This window comes from Phyllobates terribilis, unplaced genomic scaffold (genome assembly GCF_046119375.1).
Source record: "Phyllobates terribilis strain yellow unplaced genomic scaffold, ASM4611937v1 Scaffold_1__5_contigs__length_1240528914, whole genome shotgun sequence".
NCBI lineage: Eukaryota > Metazoa > Chordata > Amphibia > Anura > Dendrobatidae > Phyllobates > Phyllobates terribilis.
Genome location: NW_027362761.1, coordinates 1,203,075,557 through 1,203,097,325, shown reverse-complemented (window position 1 = coordinate 1,203,097,325; position 21,769 = coordinate 1,203,075,557). Strand labels below are relative to the sequence as shown.

Below are 21,769 nucleotides of genomic sequence, written 5' to 3'. Positions count from 1 at the left end.
TAAAGTGGCATCAATTTCACTAGAGTAGAAATAGTATAATTAGGACCAACACTTCTTCGCCTACAGCCAACCCACTAGATGGAGACCCAATCAGGTGTGTTCCCATTTGCAAACATTTGGGCCTAAAACCAACAAAGTAGCAACAATTTCACTAAAGTATAAGTAGTATAATGGGGACCGACACCTCTTCCACTACAGGCAACTCAATAGATGGAGAACCAAACAGGATTCCCCACATTTCCAAAAATTACTGGCAGACACCACCAAAGTGGCATCAATTTCATTACAGTAAAAATTGTAGAATTAGCAATGACACCTCTTCCCTTACAGCCAACCCAGTAGATGGAGTCCTAATCAGAAGCGTTCCCCTTTGATAAGCATTTGGGCCTAAAACCACCAAAATAGCATCAATTTCACTAGAGTATAACTAGTATAATCGGGACTGACACCTCTTCCACTACAGCCAACCCAATAGATGGAGAACCAACCAGGATTCCCCACATTTCTAAAAATTACTGGCAGACACAACCAAAGTGGCATCAATTTCACTGCAGTAGAAATTGTAAAATTAGGAAAGACACCTCTTCCACTACAGCCTAGCCAGGAGATGGAGACCTAACCTGGAGTGTTCATGATTCCCTAAAATAGGACCTAACACCAATAAAGTGTCATCAATTTGAGTATAGTAGAAATTGTCGAAATTGGAACAACCCCTCTTCCACTACAGCCAACCCAATGTATTGAGAGACTAAATCTGAATTCTCCACATTTCAAAAATATAGGGGCTAAAACCTGCAGCAGCAGCAAGAGCAGGCACACAAGCCATATCACAGATTGCAATTCCGCATGATCAATGCAGCACATTAAAAACTACAACATCGCCTACTCTGTACAGTCTACAATTGGGGTGCAAAATTCATTTGAGATCCATGTCCATCCTTGTTCATCTTGATGAAAGTTAAGCGGTCAACACTTTCATGGGACAGCCGGGTGCGCTTATCTGTCAGGACACCACCAGCAGCTCTGAACACACGTTCTGAGACAACGCTGGTTGCCGGGCATGATAAAACCTCCAAGGTGTGACAGGCGAGCTCAGACCATTCATCCATTTTTGAAGAAATGCTCCCTGTTGGTATTCATATTAAACTCTAGATACTCCTCCACCATCCTCTCCAGTCGTTCTCCACGTGTCAGGTGGGGAAAACCTATGTTACGATTGTGTAAAAGTGTGTTTCGATACTCCAACATTCGCAGGTCCCTTTCTAGGGCAGGAAGAATCTGGCAAAATTTACACTTACAACGTTGATCTGACAGAGTGGCAACCCAGTAGTCAGTAGTATTTTGAATCATAACTATACGGGGATCATGTTGCAGAGAGTGCAGCAAGAACGCACTCATATGTCGGGCTCTTACAGGTGGTCCAAAGCCAGACTATATTGTTGGCTGCGTAACACTGATACATGTTTCCTTCATCTCCTCCTGCAAAGCACGTTCAACAGAGAGGGGATGATTATCCTCTTCATCTTCGGACTGTTGCTTGCCTGTCACCTCTTACTCCTCCTCCATTTGTTGTCTGTGACATGCTGGTGTAGAGCAGGCACAGCTTTATTAGAGAAGTACTGGTGACTGGGCAACTGGTACTGGGGGACTGCGATTGCTATCAGCTTTTGGAAACCATCTGTATGTACCAGGCACAAAGGCAGCATTTCTATGGCCAACAGATTGGGAATGGTGGAGTTCAACCTCTTAGCTTTGTCAAGTGTAGGATGAAACAATCTTTTACCTGACCACAACTGTGGGACTGAGGGCTGGCTGCTGTGCTGAGAGAAGGCGGAGTATGGTGAAACGGGCAAACTGCTGGACTGTGAGTGAGGTTCAGGCGCAGATGTTATGGTGGATTGAGAAACATGTGACGTGCTTGGTGAAACAAACACAGCAGGCATGTTCCCTTCCCTTACAGCTGACGGGCTCTCACTCAGCTTGACTGGAGTGGGTAGAGAGCCAGAACTTTTGCGGTGGGAGCCCTGCGTGCCAATACTTGCCATGGTAACAGTGGTGGAGGAAGAAGCAGCGGATGCAGTTGATGGGGCAGCTGATGGTTATTGAGGTCTGCTGGTCTGCATTTTAGCGCAGTGAGATTCCCAGCGTAACCATGTTGTGTGTGCATGTGAAGGTTCATGCATGTAGTAGACAAATTATTGCAGTTTTTCCCTCTACTGAGTTTTTTCTTGCAAAGTGTGCAGATAACGTGAGCTGGCTCATCCTTTGTGGTCTCAAAAAAGGTCCAGGCTAGGCATCTCTTGCCACGCCTGCGAGATGCAGACCGGCGGCCGCTGCTGGCCACAGCCACAGTTGTGGCTAAGGATGCAGTGGTTCTCATGCTTGCATAACTCCATGTCTGCGCCGTGGGGTGGAAGATAACCTCCTCATCTTCCTTCTCCACCTCCTCAGATGAGCTAATTGGCTGCGTGACTCTAGGTTCCAACCAAGTAGGATCTTAAGCCTCATCATCATCCAATGTGTTATACCATTCCTCGCCCTCAGAGTGACACTTTTCCTCTTCTTGCCCTGACAGCACAGTACAGTCCGCATGAGCCTCACTTATCTTAGTCTCATCACGATCACCTCCCTCCCCGGTAGTTAACGTCTAATGATGAGGGTCAGGAACCTGCTCAGACCCTTCTCCATCCTGTCCTGAATCCAACCTAAAAAAATTTTTGGCATCGGTGCAGATTATTTCCTCCTCTTCTTGACTCTGTGACTGTTTATAGTACACTTCTGATGCCCATGGTATAGAATGGGTGAACAGTTCTACAGACTCACCCATCTGTGGTATGCTACAGTTAGTTAGGCACTTCAACAGTCGTGACATTGGGGGAAGTAAGGGTAATTGGGGTGCCACCTCTGTGGACTGTATAGTGTGTGATGTTGAGAAGGAGAAAGAAGAGGAGAGCAGCGCTTGCCATCCGCTGGGGCACCTGCTCTTTCTGGCCCTTATCAAGAAGGTGTATCGCTGTGCGGCTACCTAAGAAAGGGAGTGGAGTAGCCCGTCCAATAACAGAAGTTGTCAGTTGTCTTTGGGTAGTACATGACTGTGTTGGTTCACTAGTGCTTTCACTAACATTACCACCTACCTCATGTTTAACTTGAACACCAAGCCTGTTCCCCCTTCCACCACAACCTCTCATTTTCATGTTGCTCATATAGTGTGGTAGGAGCACGCTATTATCAAAACAAAATTTTATTTTTTCCTCTGCAACAGCTCTGTATAAATCAGCTGACATGTGCCCAGTTCAGTGCGGGCTCAGTGCCGGAGTCCGCGCTGAACCGGAGGTTTGACGTGGTGCGTACTATTACATACCAAGTCGGAAAGGGGTCAAAGAACCAAAAAAAACCTCTCTTTTCTTCAAAATTGTGAACAAGGTCTGCTCCCCTCCACAGATATAATATGGATCTTTACACCTCCTGCCTCCAGTGTGCTCTTATGCAGAGTTTTTTGGGATACACATTATCACTCTAACAGTTAATACTGAGTTGTACCTCTCTGTCCTCTTTAATAAAACTTCTGGCCAAATGTTTAACAATCCAAACAGTGCAATTATTATATACTGTTGCACTCACTACTCCACAATAGCCTATCCCACATCTTCCCCCCAATATTGATGTTGCAAGTATGCTGCTTTAAGCTTGTGTCCTCAATCTTTCTAGACCTCCTATAGAATTTGAAACTTTCTCTTTCTGTTTTAAAATGTTTACATATAATTAGACTTAAAAAGTCTCATGTTTTATAACGTGGATATAAACAAATGTTAAAGATAATTTGTTTTTGAAAATATCCTGTCTATATTTGTTGTAATGCAATCGTATAAAATGAAAATGTATAAAAAGATTTTGAAAACGGAAAAAAAGTCCTTGAAAGTAGTAATCTGGGGAGGAGGGGGAACACTCTGGGTAAGGCCTCCTTCACATATCCATAAAAAACCTGAACAGCTGAGCAAACATCATTAGCCTACTCACTGATTATTCGGCCATATGTAGAATGGTGGTACCTGGCATTTATTTTTTGGGGGGAACATTGTAAATCGAATTGAAGAGTGTTAAAATTTGTGGGGCTCTGCAAATTCGATTTATCAAGATTCACATTTTCTGAAAAAATTGGTAAATTTCAAAAAGTATATTTATTTTTAGATGTTGTTTTCTTTTTTTCAGTGCATGCATTTTTATAGACAAAAATTACAAACTCCGTTACAATATGGTTCTTGGTGAGATATGAACCCAAGACATCAGTTTTGCAAGTCTGCAGTGCTAACCACTGAGCCTCAATCATGACTCTTCTTATGAAGAGGGATATTTGGTACATAATGCAAGTAGAAATTCCATGTGGAAATTATATTAGGGATAGATTTGGCATGGTAATGCAGTTAGAATTATGTCTAGGAATTTTGAAACAACCTCTTTGCTATATTTACCAAATGGGGAAACCTTATATAATACCCCTCATTAAAGACTATAAAATTTTACTTTTATTACATTTTCTATTAAAATGCACACTGGGTATTAAAAAACATCTCAGATCTTCCTAAACTTTCTAATATAATCACACATATTTGTTCTGATGGCCTCATAGGAAACCACCATTCGTGGCAGAATAGAAAGGTACTTTATACTAAAGTTACATTTTATAATCTTTAGTGAGGGGTATTATATGGGGTTACCCCATTTGGTAAATATTGCATAAGCATCCCTCCCGGCTATTTATATTCCTCTTGTTGGTATTTGCAACCTCTTTGATAGGATAGTGGATGAACCCATGGGAGGAAATAATACATGAGATGAGGGGGTCTCTCGCACCCAAACAAGTGATCCTCTGTGTTTTGTGTTTCTTGCCTTGCTGGTGGAGATCAGAATTTCCTACACAATAATATGCAGTATAGAGTATATATAATACATGACATCCACTATTGTCATACACATAAAAAAACATAGGGTACTTGGCTAACATTTCTTGATCTAAAAATAAAAAAGCCATCCAGGCTTAAATTTCTGGGAAAGATGGGTGCATGAGGGTACGCAGCCCAACAGTGGGCAATACTTTATTCACCCCAATGCAAAATTAAAAAACACAAAGAGGGTCTGCATTATTTAGGTGCAAAAATACTTCATGATCAATAGACAAACATATGGTATGCATCTTCTTCCGCCCAGAGGTTTTAATAACGAACTACAGCTTCCATTTCTTTCCCAGTTTAGTTGAGGTCTGGATAGACACATTGAGAGATCGGTCATAAGGGTTAGGGGCCATCCAAAATAAAGGTCAACTTATCAAGGTTGGTTGGCTTTTAAGTTTCTTGATCTCTAAGGGTTAACATAGCCTCAATTCATTAAGACTGGCATATTGTTAATACAGTTTTAATGAGGGGCATGCAGGAATAAGATGTGCCTAATTAATTAAAATGCACACAACATGTGATAAATTCAGCGCATCTTGGCAGTGGCATAAAAAACTATGCAACTATTGTTGAATTTGATGGGCAAATGTAGCTATGTTCCATGTCACCCAAGTTCTTCCCTAGCTATGCCCATTTTGACAGAGCAGCCCACAATTTTTTAAGACAATATTTTTTCTTTTTTCATTTTCAGGTTAGTTATGGAGCAAGAGATTCTGTACTCAGTGATAAAAGATTGTATCCACACTTCTTCCGAACAGTCCAGGATAACGAGATGCAATATTTGGCTTTAGTGAAGTTGTTGTTGTACTTTAATTGGAACATGGTTTGTATTTTTGCTACAAATGATGGCATTGGAGAACAGGATCTTCGCTTTCTTAGCAAAGAGCTGACAAAATCTGGAATATGTATTGAAGAAATAATTTTTCTCACACATATAGAAAGCTTACGCTCATCTGTCATAAAGAATTTAAAAGCAGAAGTTATTCTACTTTGTGGCACAAGTAGTGGTCTGTTTCAGAATATTCTATCTCGTTCAGCACAAATTATCAAAAACAAAACTTTTATCTTTTTGACATCATGGTCACATGGCTCCATTTATTTGTATGGACATTGGATTAATTGTAGCCTTGTATTTAGTCCTTTTAAGTACAGTTTCGATGAGGAAATGGTTTTAAGTTTTCATCCATCCACACGACCAAATGATCCAATTCTTGAAGATCTTTGGATAACTTCATTGCATTGTGCTTCAAGAAATAATCTGAAGAATAACCTTTTACATTATAGTGTTGACTTATTTCCCCTTCGTAATTGCACTGGAGATGAACGTTTTACAAATCACAGCCATTATTTTATGGATGGAGTGCCATACAGAGTGTACACAGCTGTACTGATGATGGCTCAAGCACTGGATGACATGTATGAAATCTTAAAAATTAGTGGATTAAACAAGGAAGAAAATTATTTTAACATATATAGAAAAAAAGTAAGAAAACAATAGTTCATAAAAAACTTGACTATTTGAAAAAAAAGACACCAAAAAAAATAATAGGAAAACATGTTAACCAGATGCATTGTAGTAGTATATTTAACAGTACTCATATCCACAGTGAGCAAACCCTAATAGCATGACCAATATTGATGATAAAATTATTTGAACTTGCCAAGAAATATGATTTGCATCATGGTCTGTGTTTCCATTTTTTTGTGCAGTTCCCTTTATTCTTCCAGAGTTAAAGACTTTTTTGCCAATTAAAATGTTGTCTCTTTTGGTATCTTATTTCAAGTTGGATGAGGATAGTTTTCTTGTCATATTGTTAATTCTGTTTAATGGGTAGTACAGTGAATACGGATAGTATTCAGACCCCTTTAAATTTTTCACTCTTTGTTTCATTGCAACCATTTGGTAAATTCTAAAAAGTTCATTTTTTACTCATTAAAATACACTCTGCACCCCATGTTGACTGAAAAAAACAGAAATCTAGAAATTTTTGCAAATTTATTAAAAAAGAAAAACTGAAATATCACATGGTCATAAGTATTCAGACTCTTTGCTCAGACACTCATATTTAAGTCAAATGCTGTCCATTTCCTTGTGATCCTCCTTGAGATGGTTCTACTCCATCATTGGAGTCCAGTTGTGTTTAATTACACTGATAGGACTTGATTTGGAAAGGCACATACCTGTCTATTAGTGATGAGCGAGCATGCTCGCTACTGCTCGGTGCTCGCCTGAGCATCTCACTGCTCGAGATGCTCGGTGCTCGCCAAGTATTTACGTGTTGCGTGGGCGGGAACTCGGGTCCCCTCCCTACATGTTTGGCGCTCTTTAGAGAGCCAATGAACATGCAGGGATTACCTTCCATGCACTGTAATGCCATAGCCATTTTGGCTGTGGGCTTTACAGTGATTGGCTGGTAGCACAACGTCAACAGGTCTATATCAGACTTGGCGCCGCCATGCGCTTTACAGTTACTTCGGATCAAAGAGTATAGGGAGAGCTGCTGCTCTGTCAGGGAGAGATTTGATCGTGTATTAGGTAGTGTAGGGAGAAAATTACACATATCCATCTTAACAAACAGTCCTTCTGAGGACTAATCCATCTGCAGAGATATCAGGCAGGCAGGGTGTATAGGCAGGCAGTGTATATAGCAGACTGCAGTGCATATAGCACGGAAGGCTCCATTCCAATTCAGCCTTCTGCTGCTCTTAGATATTTCTATACAAAGGCCCAGGTCTCAGGGGCCAGGAATACTTTTCTTTGGATCTTAATCCTCATTATTTTTTTAAAAAGCAATCCAGAGAACACAGTTTTTTCTGCGCCATTTGCTTGTTGGTACTGCAGAATGCAACCAGGTCCTTTCCATATTAGAGAGCTAGAAATCCAGCTATTTAAAACTGTGGTTTTTTTACGTCAAATGGATCACAAATGCGTTGTCAGAAAACACTGTAATTTCTGGCCTCCATTAAAAATGGGCAAGGCACGTGGCAAGTGAAGGGAAACTGGACGTAATGATAATGGTGCATGCAGAGGCCGAGGACAAGGCCGTGGACAAGCCGAAATTGTGCCACAACAAACACCCACATCTTCTCGCCTGACCTTCCTGTCCCAATTTCTAGGGGACAGCAGCACACCACTATTGAACCCAGAGCAGTGTCAAAAGGTTTTTGGTTGGATAGCGGATAATGCTTCCAGCCACCACCACCACAACGCTGTCTTCCACATGGTTAAGTCTCATTAGCCGTGAGTCTGGACCGCATATTCCTCACCCTGATCCTCCTTCTTCCCACCATGCCGAGTACCCAGAGACAACTGATCCCACACTTGGACAATCTGAAGAGCTGTTCACTTTTCCATTTATAGATTCGGGCCTCTCGGCCGGTCCACTTTAAGTGGGGCAAGAGGAGATCGCATGTAGCGATGCCCAAATATTTGTGCAGCCGCGGTTACATGAAGGCGACGGTGGGAAAGTGTCACAAGAGGTGGATGATGATGAGACACAATTGCCAGGAAGTCTGGAGGAGGACCAGGGTGCGGAAGTGGAAGACGAGGTGGTGGATGATATAGTAACTGACCCTACCTGGCAGGAGGACATGCAGAGCGAGGACAGCAGCACACAGGGGGAGGGAGGCAGAGCACCCCAACAGGCAGGATGAAGCAGTGTGGTGGCCAAAGACAGAAGGCAGGCAACCGTTCCCCATAACACCAACATGAAGGAAGTTGCCAGTACAACTGTTAGGTCTTCCCGAGTCTGGTTGTTTTTTAAAGGCTCTGCCGATAACCCCAAAATGGCCATTTGCACCTCCTGCCAGGCTAGCATCAGCAGGGGTGGCAAAACGACTAGCCTGACCACCACCAGCATGATCAGGCACATGGCAGCAATGCACACGACTTTGTGGGCCGAAACCCAGGGTCCAGGACCATTGTCTGCAGGTGGCACCATTGCTGCTTCCGCTGTTGTGCATGCAAGCCAATCCCCTGTCCACGGTGCATGCGAAGATGCTTCCTGCCTTGCACCTGTCATTGCACACTCTCAAGTAGCACCATCAGGAAGCACGTCCATGTCCTTGTCCCAGCACAGCGTTCAGTTGTCCATACCCCAGTCCTTGGAACGTAAGCGCAAATATGCAGCCAAAGCCCAATAGGCCACACTAATAAATTCTCACAATTCATGCCTGCTTCCACTCAAAATGTTGCCTTTTAGGCTCATGGAGACGGAAGCATTCCACAACCTGATGGCAGCGGCTGTCCCTCGGTACTCAGTCCACAGCCGCCACTATTTCTCCCGGTGTGCCATCCCCGCATTTTACAAGCACGGGTCCCAAAACATTAGCCGTGCTCTCAAAAACACAGTTACCGGTAAAGTCCACCTAACCATGGACACGTGGAAAAGTGCTTGTGGGCAGGGACGGTACATCTCGCTGACGGCGCACTGGGTTAACATAGTGGAAGCCGGGACCCAGTCGGACCTTGGGACGGAACACGTCCCCTCGACGCCAAGGATTGTGGGCCCTAAGTCAATCAGGGTTGCCCCCACAGTCTACAGCTCCTGCACATCATCCTCCTCAGCCTCCTCCTCCTCTTCAGCCTCCATCTCCGTAATGACCGCATCAGTCACAAGCTGGAATCACTGCAGCACTTCCTCGGCCAAGCGGCAACAGGCTGTGCTGAAGCTAATATGCTTAGGTGAAAAAACGCACAATGCTGAAGAGTTGTGGACAGCTCTGAAAGAGCAGGAAGATCTGTAGCTCACACCGCTGAACCTACAGCCAGGCATGGTCGTGTGTGACAATGGCCAGAACCTGGTAGCGGTTCTGAGGCGAGGCGAGCTCAGACACGTACCATGCATGGCCCACGTGCTTAACCTCGTGGTTCAGCGGTTTCTCAAATCCTACCCACAGCAGCCGGATCTGCTTGTTAAAGTATGCTGCCTGTGTGCCCATTTTAGAAATACAGCTACAGCTTCCGCCGCCCTTGCAGTATTTCTGCAGCATTTGCAGCTTCCGGCTCACAGGCTAGTGTGTGATGTCCCCATGCATTGGAACTCTACACTACAGATGTTGGGAAGGATTTGTGAGCAGAAGAGGGCAGATGTTGAGTACCAGCATCAACAAGGCTGTCAGTAACAATCAAAGAGGATGCATTGCAGGCGGATCACGATGAGATGGAGCAAGGAACCATACAGAGTGATTACACACAGCCAAACCTCATCTCATCCCAATGTGGATTGGGTGACAATGAGGAAGAGGAGGAAGGACAGGAGCTAGTTTCATGCACTATAGATGGTACTACCTGCACAGCTGTCATATCGTCTGTTCAGTGTGCATGGCCAGAGCACAGAGAGGAGGAGGAGAAGAGCATGGTCAGTCAACCTCTTGGTGAGGACACGGAAGTCTTGCCTGTTAGTAGTCTGGCATGCAAGGCCGAGTTTATGTTATGCTGCCTTTCCCATGACCCTTGCGTTCCAAAATTTTGGGTGACAGTCAGTAGTGGTTGGTGACACTTCTAGACCCACGCTACAAGGAGAACTTTATATCTCTTATTCCTGAGGCAGACAGGTCTGCAAAAATGGGGCTGTACCAGAAGTCTCTTGTTGCGGAACTATTAAAAAAATTCCCATCCAAAAACACTGGCGGCAGAGGGCACACTTCGTTGGACAACCAAGGAGTACATGTGAGAGAGACACAACTTCATTCCAGCAGAGGCAGGGGAGCACTGTTAAAGTTCCGGGAGAGTTTTCTCAGACCCTCCGATCAGACATGCCCTGAGGCGCGGGGTACTCTCACAAGGAGTTCAAAGTTTGGGAACATGCTGAGGGAGTACCTTGCCGACCGTATCAACGTCCTCCGTGATTCCGCTGTGCCTTATAATTTTTGGGTATCCAAGCTGGATACGTGGAATGAACTGGCTCTCTATGCCTTGGAGGTCCTGGCCTGCCAGGCCGCCAGCGTTTTATCAGAGCAGGTTTTTAGTGCCGCTGGTGGAATTATAACTGATAAGCGCATCCGCCTGTCAACTGAAAATGCTGACAGGCAAACTCTTATAAAAATGAACAAGGGCTGGATTGGGCCAGACTTCTCAACACCACCGAATGATAGCAGCGTAACATAAACTCCAATCCAGTGTCTTTTCTTGGGAGGTGTATTCCCATGCACCTTTTCACACACACACATGGGTATATACTTCCTGATTTTGGCTATTTGCTCTTGTCCTCCTCCTACTCCTCATCCTCCACCACCATATCACCAGGGTAACCGTGGTCCGTAATGCAACACCCACCTAATTTTTGTAAGGGGTGTTTATGATGCCCGTAAAAAAAAAAATTTATACAGTATGTTCATGTATACCCCCCAGGGGTAAAAGTTTATCAGCCCGTACACTTAGTGCATGGGCATTACAAGTATAGGAGGCCCGCTCCTTTCTAATGGGAACATTTTTTTATGAGGCCCTCCTCCACGTCTCTTCCAAGGGGCATTGAAGTGCCTCCAAATTTTTGGCAGCCCTTGCATTCACTGCATAGGCCAACACTATGGGAGACTCTATCCTTTCTAATGGGAATTTGTAGCCCTGCTCTGTGTGTCTTTAAATTCTTAGGGGGCTTTTCCTAAAATTGGTCAGCCGTTGGACTCACTGCATACCCTATAACTGTATAGCAGACTCTCTCCTTTCAAACGGGAACATGTCGTACTTGTTACTGTGGCCCTGCTCCATGTGTCTTTAAATTCTTAGTGGTGTTTTTACTAAAATTGGTCTGCCGTTGGACTCACTGCATACCCTATAACTATATAGCAGACCCTTTCCTCTCTAATGGGAACATGTCGTACTTGTTACTGTAGCCCTGCTCCATGTGTCTTTAATTTCTTAGTGGGGTTTTTCCTAAAATTGTCAGCTGTTGTAATCACTGCATACCCTATAAATGTTTAGAAGACCCTCTCTTTTCTAATGGGAACATGTCGTACCTTGTTACTGTGGCCCTGCTCTGTGTGTTCTTAAATTCTTAATGGGGTTTTTCCTAAAATTGTCAGCTGTTAGACTCACTGCATACCCTATAACTGTATAGCAGACCCTCTCCTTTCTAATGGGAACATGTCGTACCTTGTTACTGTGGCCCTGCTCTATGTGTCTTTAATTTCTTAGTGGGGTTTTTCCCAAATTTTGGCAGCCCTTGCAGTCACAGCATGGGCATTAACACTATAGGAGGCCCACTCCTTTATAATTGGAACTTTTTTTTACTGAGACCCTCCTCTATGTCTCTTCAATGGGGTATTGGGTTGCGTCCAAATTTTTGGCAGCCCTTGCAGTCACCTGATACGCAATAACAGTATAGGAGACCCACTTGTTAATAATGGGAAAAACAAAGCATAGCCAGCTGATGGCTCTCTAATAAAAGCTAGGGCCGACTGCTGGCCTTTTAAGAATAGTAAGGGCCGTCTGATGTCCCTATAAAAATAGGCTTTATGACTTTCAGAGTCCCTCCATCATAAATAAAACAGGATGTGTCTGATGATGTGTCACACACCACATTGCCAGATAAGGTTGTAAAATGTTAAAATGACATTTCCCGGTGAATACATTTGTCTTAAAAAAAAATGTAAAAAAACCCAAAACAATAGCATGTTTCTTTAGTATAAAAAACAGCATCACCAATTTAACAACAATGTAATCACATTGTTCAGTTCATGCACCTCCTCCTCCATCTCCGAAATTACCACATCAGTCACAAGCTGACATCACTGTAGCACTGCCTTGGCCAAGCAGCAACAGGCTGTGCTGAAGATAACATGCTTAATGCTTAATTGACAAACCACACAGTGCTGCAGAGTTGTTTAAAGCTGTAACACAGCAGCCTGATCTGTGGCTCTCACCACTGAACATACAGCCAGGCATGGTCGTGTGTGACAATGGGGAGAACCTGATGATGGAGAAATGACAACCGGGGTAGATACGGTTTCCCTCTATGCCTGTCCATTCACCGAGCTAAAGAATATGGCTGTGGTAAAATACAAATCCCACTGAGAAGCTGTTTCAGATTGAAAAAAATTGTACCCACCAGAGGATTTGATTCTGAGGGCTAACCTTTCTCCCCCGCTCAAGAGCCCCATTGCTGCTGCAAAGTTAGCGCTATCATGAACTCTCCTGAGGTAGAAGCCAAGGCACACCAGAGGATTCTCTGGTGGGACCGTCCAACCCTTCCAACAAGCAGTCCTGGCTATGTCTGCTTTTTTTTTACTAAGGAAGAAACACACGCAAACACGGGGAGAACATACAAAGTCCTTGTAGATGGTGTCCTTGCTGGGATTTGACCCCAGGATCCCAGTGCTGCAAGTCTTCAGTGCTAACCACTGATCCAATGTGATGCTGTTCACCCTCTAATATCTAACAGGCTGGAGAAACTTTCACCTACTGCCACTCTATCTTCAGCTCCTTTGTGAGAAAATGTATTTGGGCAGCCACTCAGTCTAACAAATAAAATTCCTGAGAAGGAAATTGGGGATGGCTTCACTACAGGTACTGGGTGCAGCGCTAATACCATGGCTTCGTACCATAGTTTGCTGGAAATATTCCAGGCTGGTAGTAGGCAAGCTAATTCCCACAGAAAAGTACCAGCAGTAATGTTCAGGGACTCGCGCTTTTAGAAGACTGAGACTACACGGGGAGAAATAGTGACGGCTGGGGACCGAGTATGGACACAAGGCATGAGGTATGTGGTTGTGAAAAGCTTCCGCCTCCATGAGCCTAAAAGGCCACATTTCAAGTGAAACCAGCTTTACAGGACTTTCTGTGAGAAATGACACGCAGGGTAGATAGGGTTTCCCTCTATGCCAGTCCTTTCACCGAGCTAAATACAACTGTCAGCAAAAAAAGTTGTGGACTGGCTCCGTACCGTCCCTGGCCACATTCACCTGTCCACGTGTTTGTGGTTAGGTGGTCCTTCCCAGTAAGTACACTGCGGAGGGCACGGGAAATATTGTGGGACTTGTGCTTGTGGAAGGCGGAGGCAAAGCCGGGAAATATAGTGGCGGCTGGGGACCGAGTATGGACACCCGGCCGCTGCAGGCATGAGGTTGTGAGAAGCGTCTGCCTCCACGAGCTTAAAAGGCCATATTTCAAGAGCAAAAAGCTGCCCAGAAATCTTGCAGTTTAGTGTTGCGGCCTGTTATGGCTGCATACTTGCACTTGCATTCCAAGTAACAGAAAACTAAGCAGATGGTGGCCTCTATCATCATCATGGCCTCACCTCGGCACTATGAACTCTCCTGAAGGAGAAGCCAGGGCCCTCTGGAGGAGTCTCCAGTTCTCTGGTGGGCCCGTCCAACCATGCCGAAAAGCAGACCTTGCTAATTAAAGTGTGGGGGAAGGTTCCCGGACACTCTATGGCTGCTTTTTAAATGTGGATCGGCCATACTTATGCATGTTATTTTTCAAACGGCATTACAGATCAGGCCATTGTCCAACTCTGTATTCACGAAATTAAATACGCAAAGAAAGATGTGTGTGTCAAAGCACCACTGACAAGTGCGAGTTGATGCTGCATGGGCTGCCATTGCTTCTGCAAAAAGCAGCATTACAGGACTTCCTGTGAGAAATGACTTGCAGGGTAGATAGGGTTTCCCTCTATGCCAGTCTTTTCACTGAGCTAAATACAACTGTCAGCAAAAAAAGTTGTGGACTGGCTCCGTACCGTCCCTGGCCACATTCACCTGTCCACGTGTTTGTGGTTAGGCGGTCCATCCCAGTAAGTACACTGGGGAGGGCACGGGAAATGTTGTGATATCCATGCATGTGGAAGGTGGAGGCGATACCGGGAATTATAGTGGTGGCGGGGGACCGTGTATGGACACCAGGCCGCCACCGGCATGAGGTTGTGAAAAGCTTCCACCTTCATGAGCTTAAAAGGCCATATTTCAAGTGCAAAAAGCTGCCCTGAAATCTGCCAGTTTAGTGTTGCGGCCTGTGGGTGGGTGGCTGGCTGCATAAATGCACTTACATTCCAAGTAACAGAAAACTAAGCAGATGGTGGCCTCTATTATCATCATGGCCTCATCTCGGCACTATGAACTCTCCTGAAGGAGAAGTCAGGGCCCGCTGTAGGAGACTCTGGATCTCTGGTGGGCCTGTCCAACCCTGCTGAAAAGCAGCCCTGGCTAAGAAAAGTGTGGGGGAAGGTTCCCGCACACTCTATGGCTGCTTTTTTAATGTGGATCGGCCATGCTTATGCATATTATTTCTCAAATGACATTACAGATCAGGTTATTGTCCAACTCTGTATTCAAGCAATTAAATGAAAGATGTGTGTGTGTCAAAACACCACCGACAAGGGCGAGTTGATGTTGGACAAGCTGCCATTGCTTCTGCTACAAGTTGCATTACAGGACTTCCTGTGAGAAATGACATGCAGGGAAGATAGGGTTTCCCTCTATTCCAGTGCTTTCACCGAGCTAAATACAACTGTCAGCAAAAAAAGTTGTGGACTGGCTTCTTACCCTCCCTGGTCACATTCACCTGTCCACGTGTTTGAGGTTAGGCGGTCCTTCCCAGTAAGTGCACTGGGGAGGGCATGGGTAATGTTGTGGGACCCGTGCTTGTGGAAGGCGGAGGCAATACCGGGAAATATAGTGGTGGCTGGGGACCGAGTATGGACACCCGGCCACTGCCGGCAGGAGGTTATGAAAAGCTTCCACCTTCACGAGTCTAAAAGGCCACATTTCAACTGCAAGCAGCTGTCAAAAATTTGGCAGTAAAGTATTGCAGCTTGTGGGTGTGTGGCTGGCTGCATACTTGCGCTTGAATTCCAAGAAATGGGGTAGGGACAACTAAACGCTGCACTGGGATAGGGACATGGACGGTGATTGTCGCAATTCTGCAACGACAGATGCATGGCGGGAGGCATCTTCACATGCGTCAAGGATCACTTATGATGGGCACACTTTTAGGCAGTGACCTGGGAGTCAGAAATGCTTCCAGAGGTCTTCCCCTTGCTGTTCCCATGTCTTTTCAGCACTGTATGCATGTGTCTGATGATGTGTCACACACCACATGGCCAGATAAGGTTGTTAAATGTTAAAATAACATTTCCCAGTGAATGCATTTGTCTTTGTTGAAAGCAATGCAAAAGTGTAAAAACGCATCAAAAACGCTACATGTGAACATAGCCCAAGGTGTGTATTTTTGGTTTTGGTTATTTATTTTGCCTTATATACAAGTCATTACCCTGGAAATTACAAGTCATTACCCTGGATGTTCCTTAATATATTTCCCAGGAAAATCCATTATGGTTTTGATTTTGTATGTTTTATTGTGAATCCGTAAAAGTGGCATAATACTCTGACAACGTTGTTGACAGCAGTGACCTGGGAGTCAGAAATGCTTCCAGGGGTCTTCGCCATGCTGTTCCCATGTCATTTGAGCACTGTTCCCATCGATTGGGGTAATTTTTAGGCCCCCTGCAGACCGCCGGGGGGAGTCGCCTGAAAAATGCTCGAGTTTCCCATAGACTTACATTGGGCTTGTTGCTCGGGTTGAGCACCCGAATATTCCAATTGGCTCTACCCGAGCAACGAGTACCCGAGCATTTTAGTGCTCGCTCATCACTAGTTATTATATTATAGTGTATACTTGCTGCATAGTTTTTATGTTCAATTTATAAAACATTGCTAAATATTTATTGTATTTATGTTGTAGTTGAGACATTACATGAAGCTTTTATGTATCAATGATCTGAAGACAGGAAAATTATGTTTTAATGATAAAGGTGAAATACCTGAGACATTAGAGATTCTTAATTTTATAACTAAACGACATCATAATACTACAGGAGGAGACATAATAGAAGGATTCACAGCAACTGTTGGTTCATTTGATGGATTACTTCCACCAGATCAGCAACTTAATATGTCATCTTTAGGAATAATTTGGATTAACAATAAGGTAAGTCAACCAAGATATTAAATAGCTTGTGTAATTAAGAAAATGCATATTTAGAAATTACTATTAATACTACTATCAATTCTACTGCTACTACTTTTACTCTCACTACTATTATTCATAATAATAACAATAATGACCATATTCTTAATTACATTAGTGAGTGATGGAAAGTATTCAACTTTTATTTTCTTGATTTCAAGTGTAGCGTGACAACTGTAAGGCTTTACTAAATTTACACAATACTTTTGTAAGTTCTTCCATCTTCCATCCAGGTTTTATTAAGAGCCAGTTGGTTAAGAGAGTTTGAATGCAAAAAGTCAGGGTCATAAAAAAGTTTTTTACACACTGATCGTGAGTAGGCCATGCAAATAATATTAATGAGATTAGCAGGGTTTCTGAGTTTAGCGGAAAAGGAGTTTAATTTATAATTACAAGGATGGCTCAGACTAAGGGAGATACCTATTATGACTAGGAGTAGGATAATATAGAGACTGAGCAGATGATTCACTGATTTGTGAGAGGGTATCTGGTGTTGTAAGGTCGGAGTGAATGCATCTGTATTTTTATGAATGTGAAAAGAGCAGGTGAGCTGTACCTAGAAGAGAGAGGAGAAGAAAGGGGCTGAAATAGATAGAGCACACAAAGTGTGTGTAAGGGCGATAGATATGAAGGAATACAGTAAATAGATATAGTAGAGAGATGTTATAACACATGCAAACTTTTATATCTTACTTGTCTCCTTCCCTGTCCAATAACCATGTCCAACAACCAAATGAGAAACAAATTAATTGAGATCTATCAGTCTAGAAAAGGTTATAAAGCCAATTCTAATGCTTTGGGACTCCAGTAAACCACAGTGAGAGTCATTATCCACAAATGGCAAAAACATGGAACAGTGATGAACCTTCCACTTAGTGGCCCGTCAACCAAAATTTCCCCAAGAGTGCAGCAAAGACTCATCCAAGAGTTCACAAAAGACCCCACAATAACATCCAAAGAACTGCAGGTCTCACTTGCCTCAGTTAAGGTCTGTGTTCATGACTCCACCATAAGAAATAGTGTGACAATCATGCAAAAAAATAAGAAATCAGAAAGGGGGCAAACAGCTTTTCACATCACTTTATGTATGTACAGTATGTATTTTTATACATATATATATATACAGCTATGTATATATATGCCGTATTTTTCGGACTATAAGAAGCATGGGACCATAAGACGCACCTAGGGTTTAGAGGAGGAAAAAAAAAAATAAAGCGAAAAATGTGGTTATAATGCCCTTTTAAGGGAGAGGGGGTATGCTGCTTACACTGTTACAGGGGTAATGTCCCCCAATTCTGTTAATATCCCCCATCCTGGTATATATTGCCCTCTCCTTCCTGTTATACATGGCCCTCATCACCATCCTGATATGCATGGCACCCCAATTCTCCATCCTGGTATGCATAGCCCCCTCATCCCTCTTCCTGGTATGTATGGCACCCTTCATCCTGGTATGTATGGCCCCCGCTCACACCCATCCTGGTATGTATGGCACCTTCATTCCTCTTCCCGGTATGTATGGCACTCTTCATCCCTGTATGTATGGTCCCCCTCATCCTGGTATGTATGGCACCCTTCATCCCTGTACGTATAGCCCCCTTCATGCCTCATCCCTGTATGTATGGCCCCCCTCATCCTTGTATGTGTTTCCCCCCCCTCATCCCTCTACGTTTGGCCCCCCACATCCCTCTTCCTGGTATGTATGGCACCCTTCATCCCTGTATGTATGGCCCCCTCATCCTTGTATGCTTGGTACCATCTGATCCCTGTCGCGCTACACAGAAAAAAATAAACAATTATGCTCACCTCCTCTCTCCTCCAGTGCTGTGTCCCGCTCTGTGCCGGAATAGTCACTGCTCCCCATGCGGGGACTGTGTGCGTGGGGAGCAGTGACCATTCATTCTCCCTAATAGCGTGCACACTGTAGCTGCAGCGTGGCTCCTGCTGCACTCGGCTGTCAGCGTGACCACTATTAAAGTCCATGAATATTCACCACACCCATGGGAGTGGTGAATATTCATAGACTTTAATAGCGGGCACGCTACAGCCGAGCGCAGCAGGAGCCGCGCTGCAGGTAAGTAAAAGGTAAAAAGTGTGTCTTATAGTCCGAAAAATATGGTATATATTTTTTTTTTTGCAGCTCTAAAAGTCCGTACGACTTCCAAATTTGCATATGTCCTGCAGTCCTTAAATTAATTTCTATTTTTCTTTTTATCACGTAGGTGCCTTATAGCCGCTGCTCAGAAGAGTGTTTTCCAGGATCAAGAAAAGCTGTCATAAAAGGGCATCACATTTGTTGCTATGACTGTATCTTGTGTTCTAGTGGAGAAGTTTCCAATAATTCTGGTAACAGAAGCTAGTAAAACTGGAAAAAAATGAGGAAAAAAGTTTCAAAAAGAGAAAATTCTATTTACTACTTCCCCACATCAAAATACTTTGTGATCAACTCTGAATTCAAATTTAAAATATCTTTCTGGCATTAATGACACATATATACGGTATATGTAATAATAAGTACATGAATACAAAGAATAACATAACAAAATTAAAAAAAAAATTTTTCTCAATATTATCATTAATTTTAACAAGTGATGAGCGAGCATGCTCGTCGCTATACGTCACCTGCCAGAGCATCAATGCTGGTTACTTGGCAGGTGTTTTTTCAATGTTTGGGTGGGAGCTCGAGTCCTGCCAGTCACTGAAATGCCGTGGCCATGTTGGCCGTGGTGTTACTGTGACTGGCCGCATAGTGTCATCAGGTCTATACAAGATCCGTAACCCTATACTCATCACAGTCTACCCCAAAAACAGACATAGCAGGGAGATCTGCTGCTAAGCGAGGGAGAGAATTGTAGCTGCGTTTAGGCAGGGATTCCACACAACTTTTATTTATTTTATCTGCAACAACAGCTCTTGTAGGCTCATTCTGATCAATACTAATATTGATGTTAGGGAGAATTTGTGGAGGAATAGTGCAGGACAGGTTAGGGTTCATTGCATGTTCTTTCTGCTGCTGGAACTCATATCTGAAGCCCTTCTCAGGAATAAGAATATTATTTTTGCTCTTATTCCTACTAATTGCTTTGAAAATAAATATAATACAACATTTAAACTGGTATATTTTTGCACTAAAAGCATACAGCCACACTTGGTTGAATATAATAGCATTGTTATATAGTGCAAGCAGTGAAAAAGTCCATTAGAGGTGTGCAAAATTTGCTGCGATTAAAATACTGCAAAATTTCCTCAGCAACAAAACATTCTACGTTATTTAAACTGCCACAGTTGTGTATTGAAAACATACATCCAGATTTGGCCGGTAACCAAGAGAATCGCAATATTCCTACTGCAGCATAACAAGTCCATCTGAGATGTGCTAAATTTACTGCAATAATAATACTGAAATTTTTTTGAAGCAACAAAATATTATACAAAATTTAAACTGTGACAGTTGTGTGTTTAAAATGTAAATCCAGACTTGTCTGATAACCAGTAGCATCGGTATATTGCTATTGTACTGTTCCAAGTTGATCTGAGGTGGGCAAATTTTACTGCACCAAAAGTAGTACACAATTTTCTCAGCAGGGAAATATCATACTTTGAAATTGGCAAGGCACATGGTAAGGGACGGAGACGTGGACATGATGCTGATGGTAAGTGCAGAGGCAGAGGCCAAGGGCAAGAGGGAGCTGTGCCTGGTGCACAAGCACAACAAACACACACATTATATTGACCTAGCTTCCTGTCACATTTTTTTTGAGTCACAGAACACCACTCTTGAAACTAGACCAATTATAAAAGGTTGTTGGTTGGATAGCAGATAATGCTTCTAGTCAGTTTGCAGCACCACCCTGTCTTCCACATGGTCCAGTCTCAGCAGCCGTGATTCTGGACTATATAATCCTCACCCTGATCCTCCTTCCTCCCACCATGCCGAGTGCCTGGAACTAGTGATCCCACACTTGGACACTCCGTAGAGCTGTTCATATTTCGATTTATAGGTTCTCGCCTCCCGCCCTGCCTGATTCAAGTGGGACATGAGGAGATCACATGCAACAATGCCCAAATATTTGAGCAGCCACGGTCACAAGAAGGCGATGGTGGAAAACTGCAAATACTGTTGCAAGAAGTGGATGATGATGAAAAAAACTTGCCAGCAAGTCAGAAGGAAGACCAGGGTGTGGAAGTGGAAGACGAGGTGGTGGACGATGAAGTCACTGACCTAACCTGGGAAGGCGACATGCAGAGCGAGGACAGCAGTACAGAGGTGGGGGTATCTGCAGCACCAAAAAAGGCAGGAAGAGGCAGTTGGGTGGCCAGAGACACAAGGAGGGCAACTGTTCCCCAGAACATCAACATGAGGGAAGTTGCCAGTCCAACTCTTAGGTCTTCATGAGACTGGCAATTTTTTAAAATCTGTCCAGTTAACCCAAAAAGGCCATTTGCAACATCTGCCATGCCAACATCAGCAGGGGCAGCACAACTACCAGCCTGCCCACCACCAGCATACTCAGGAACATGACAGCAAAGGAGCCGACTAGTTGGGTTGAATACCATGGTCCAGAAACAGTGTCTGTGGGTGACACCACTGCCTCTTCACCTGTTCTACATGCACGGCAATCCCTTGTCAAGGGGATGATGCCTCCCACCCTGCACCTGTTGTTGCACACTTGCAACCACGTCCACGCCATTGTCCCAGTGTAGCCTTCAGTTGTCCCTACCCCAGTCTTTGTAACAAAAGCGAAAATGCGCAGTCATCCAACCTCAGGCCACATACTAAATGGCCACATTTCCATGCTGCTTGCCTTTGAAATGTTGCCATTTAGGCTTGTGGAGACAGAAGCTTTCCACA

At 43.9% G+C, this 21,769-nt stretch overlaps 1 protein-coding gene across 1 annotated transcript in view; it reads left to right on the top strand.

Moving 5' to 3' along the window:
* Positions 1 to 21,769, top strand: part of LOC141220557 (vomeronasal type-2 receptor 26-like) — a 177,157-nt gene that overhangs the window by 96,354 nt on the left and 59,034 nt on the right. Inside the window, exons 3-5 of the mRNA XM_073666400.1 lie at positions 5,641 to 5,928; positions 16,630 to 16,875; positions 19,140 to 19,263. Coding sequence (XP_073522501.1) covers positions 5,641 to 5,928; positions 16,630 to 16,875; positions 19,140 to 19,263 — 658 coding nt within the window. The remainder of the gene's footprint in view (positions 1 to 5,640; positions 5,929 to 16,629; positions 16,876 to 19,139; positions 19,264 to 21,769) is intronic.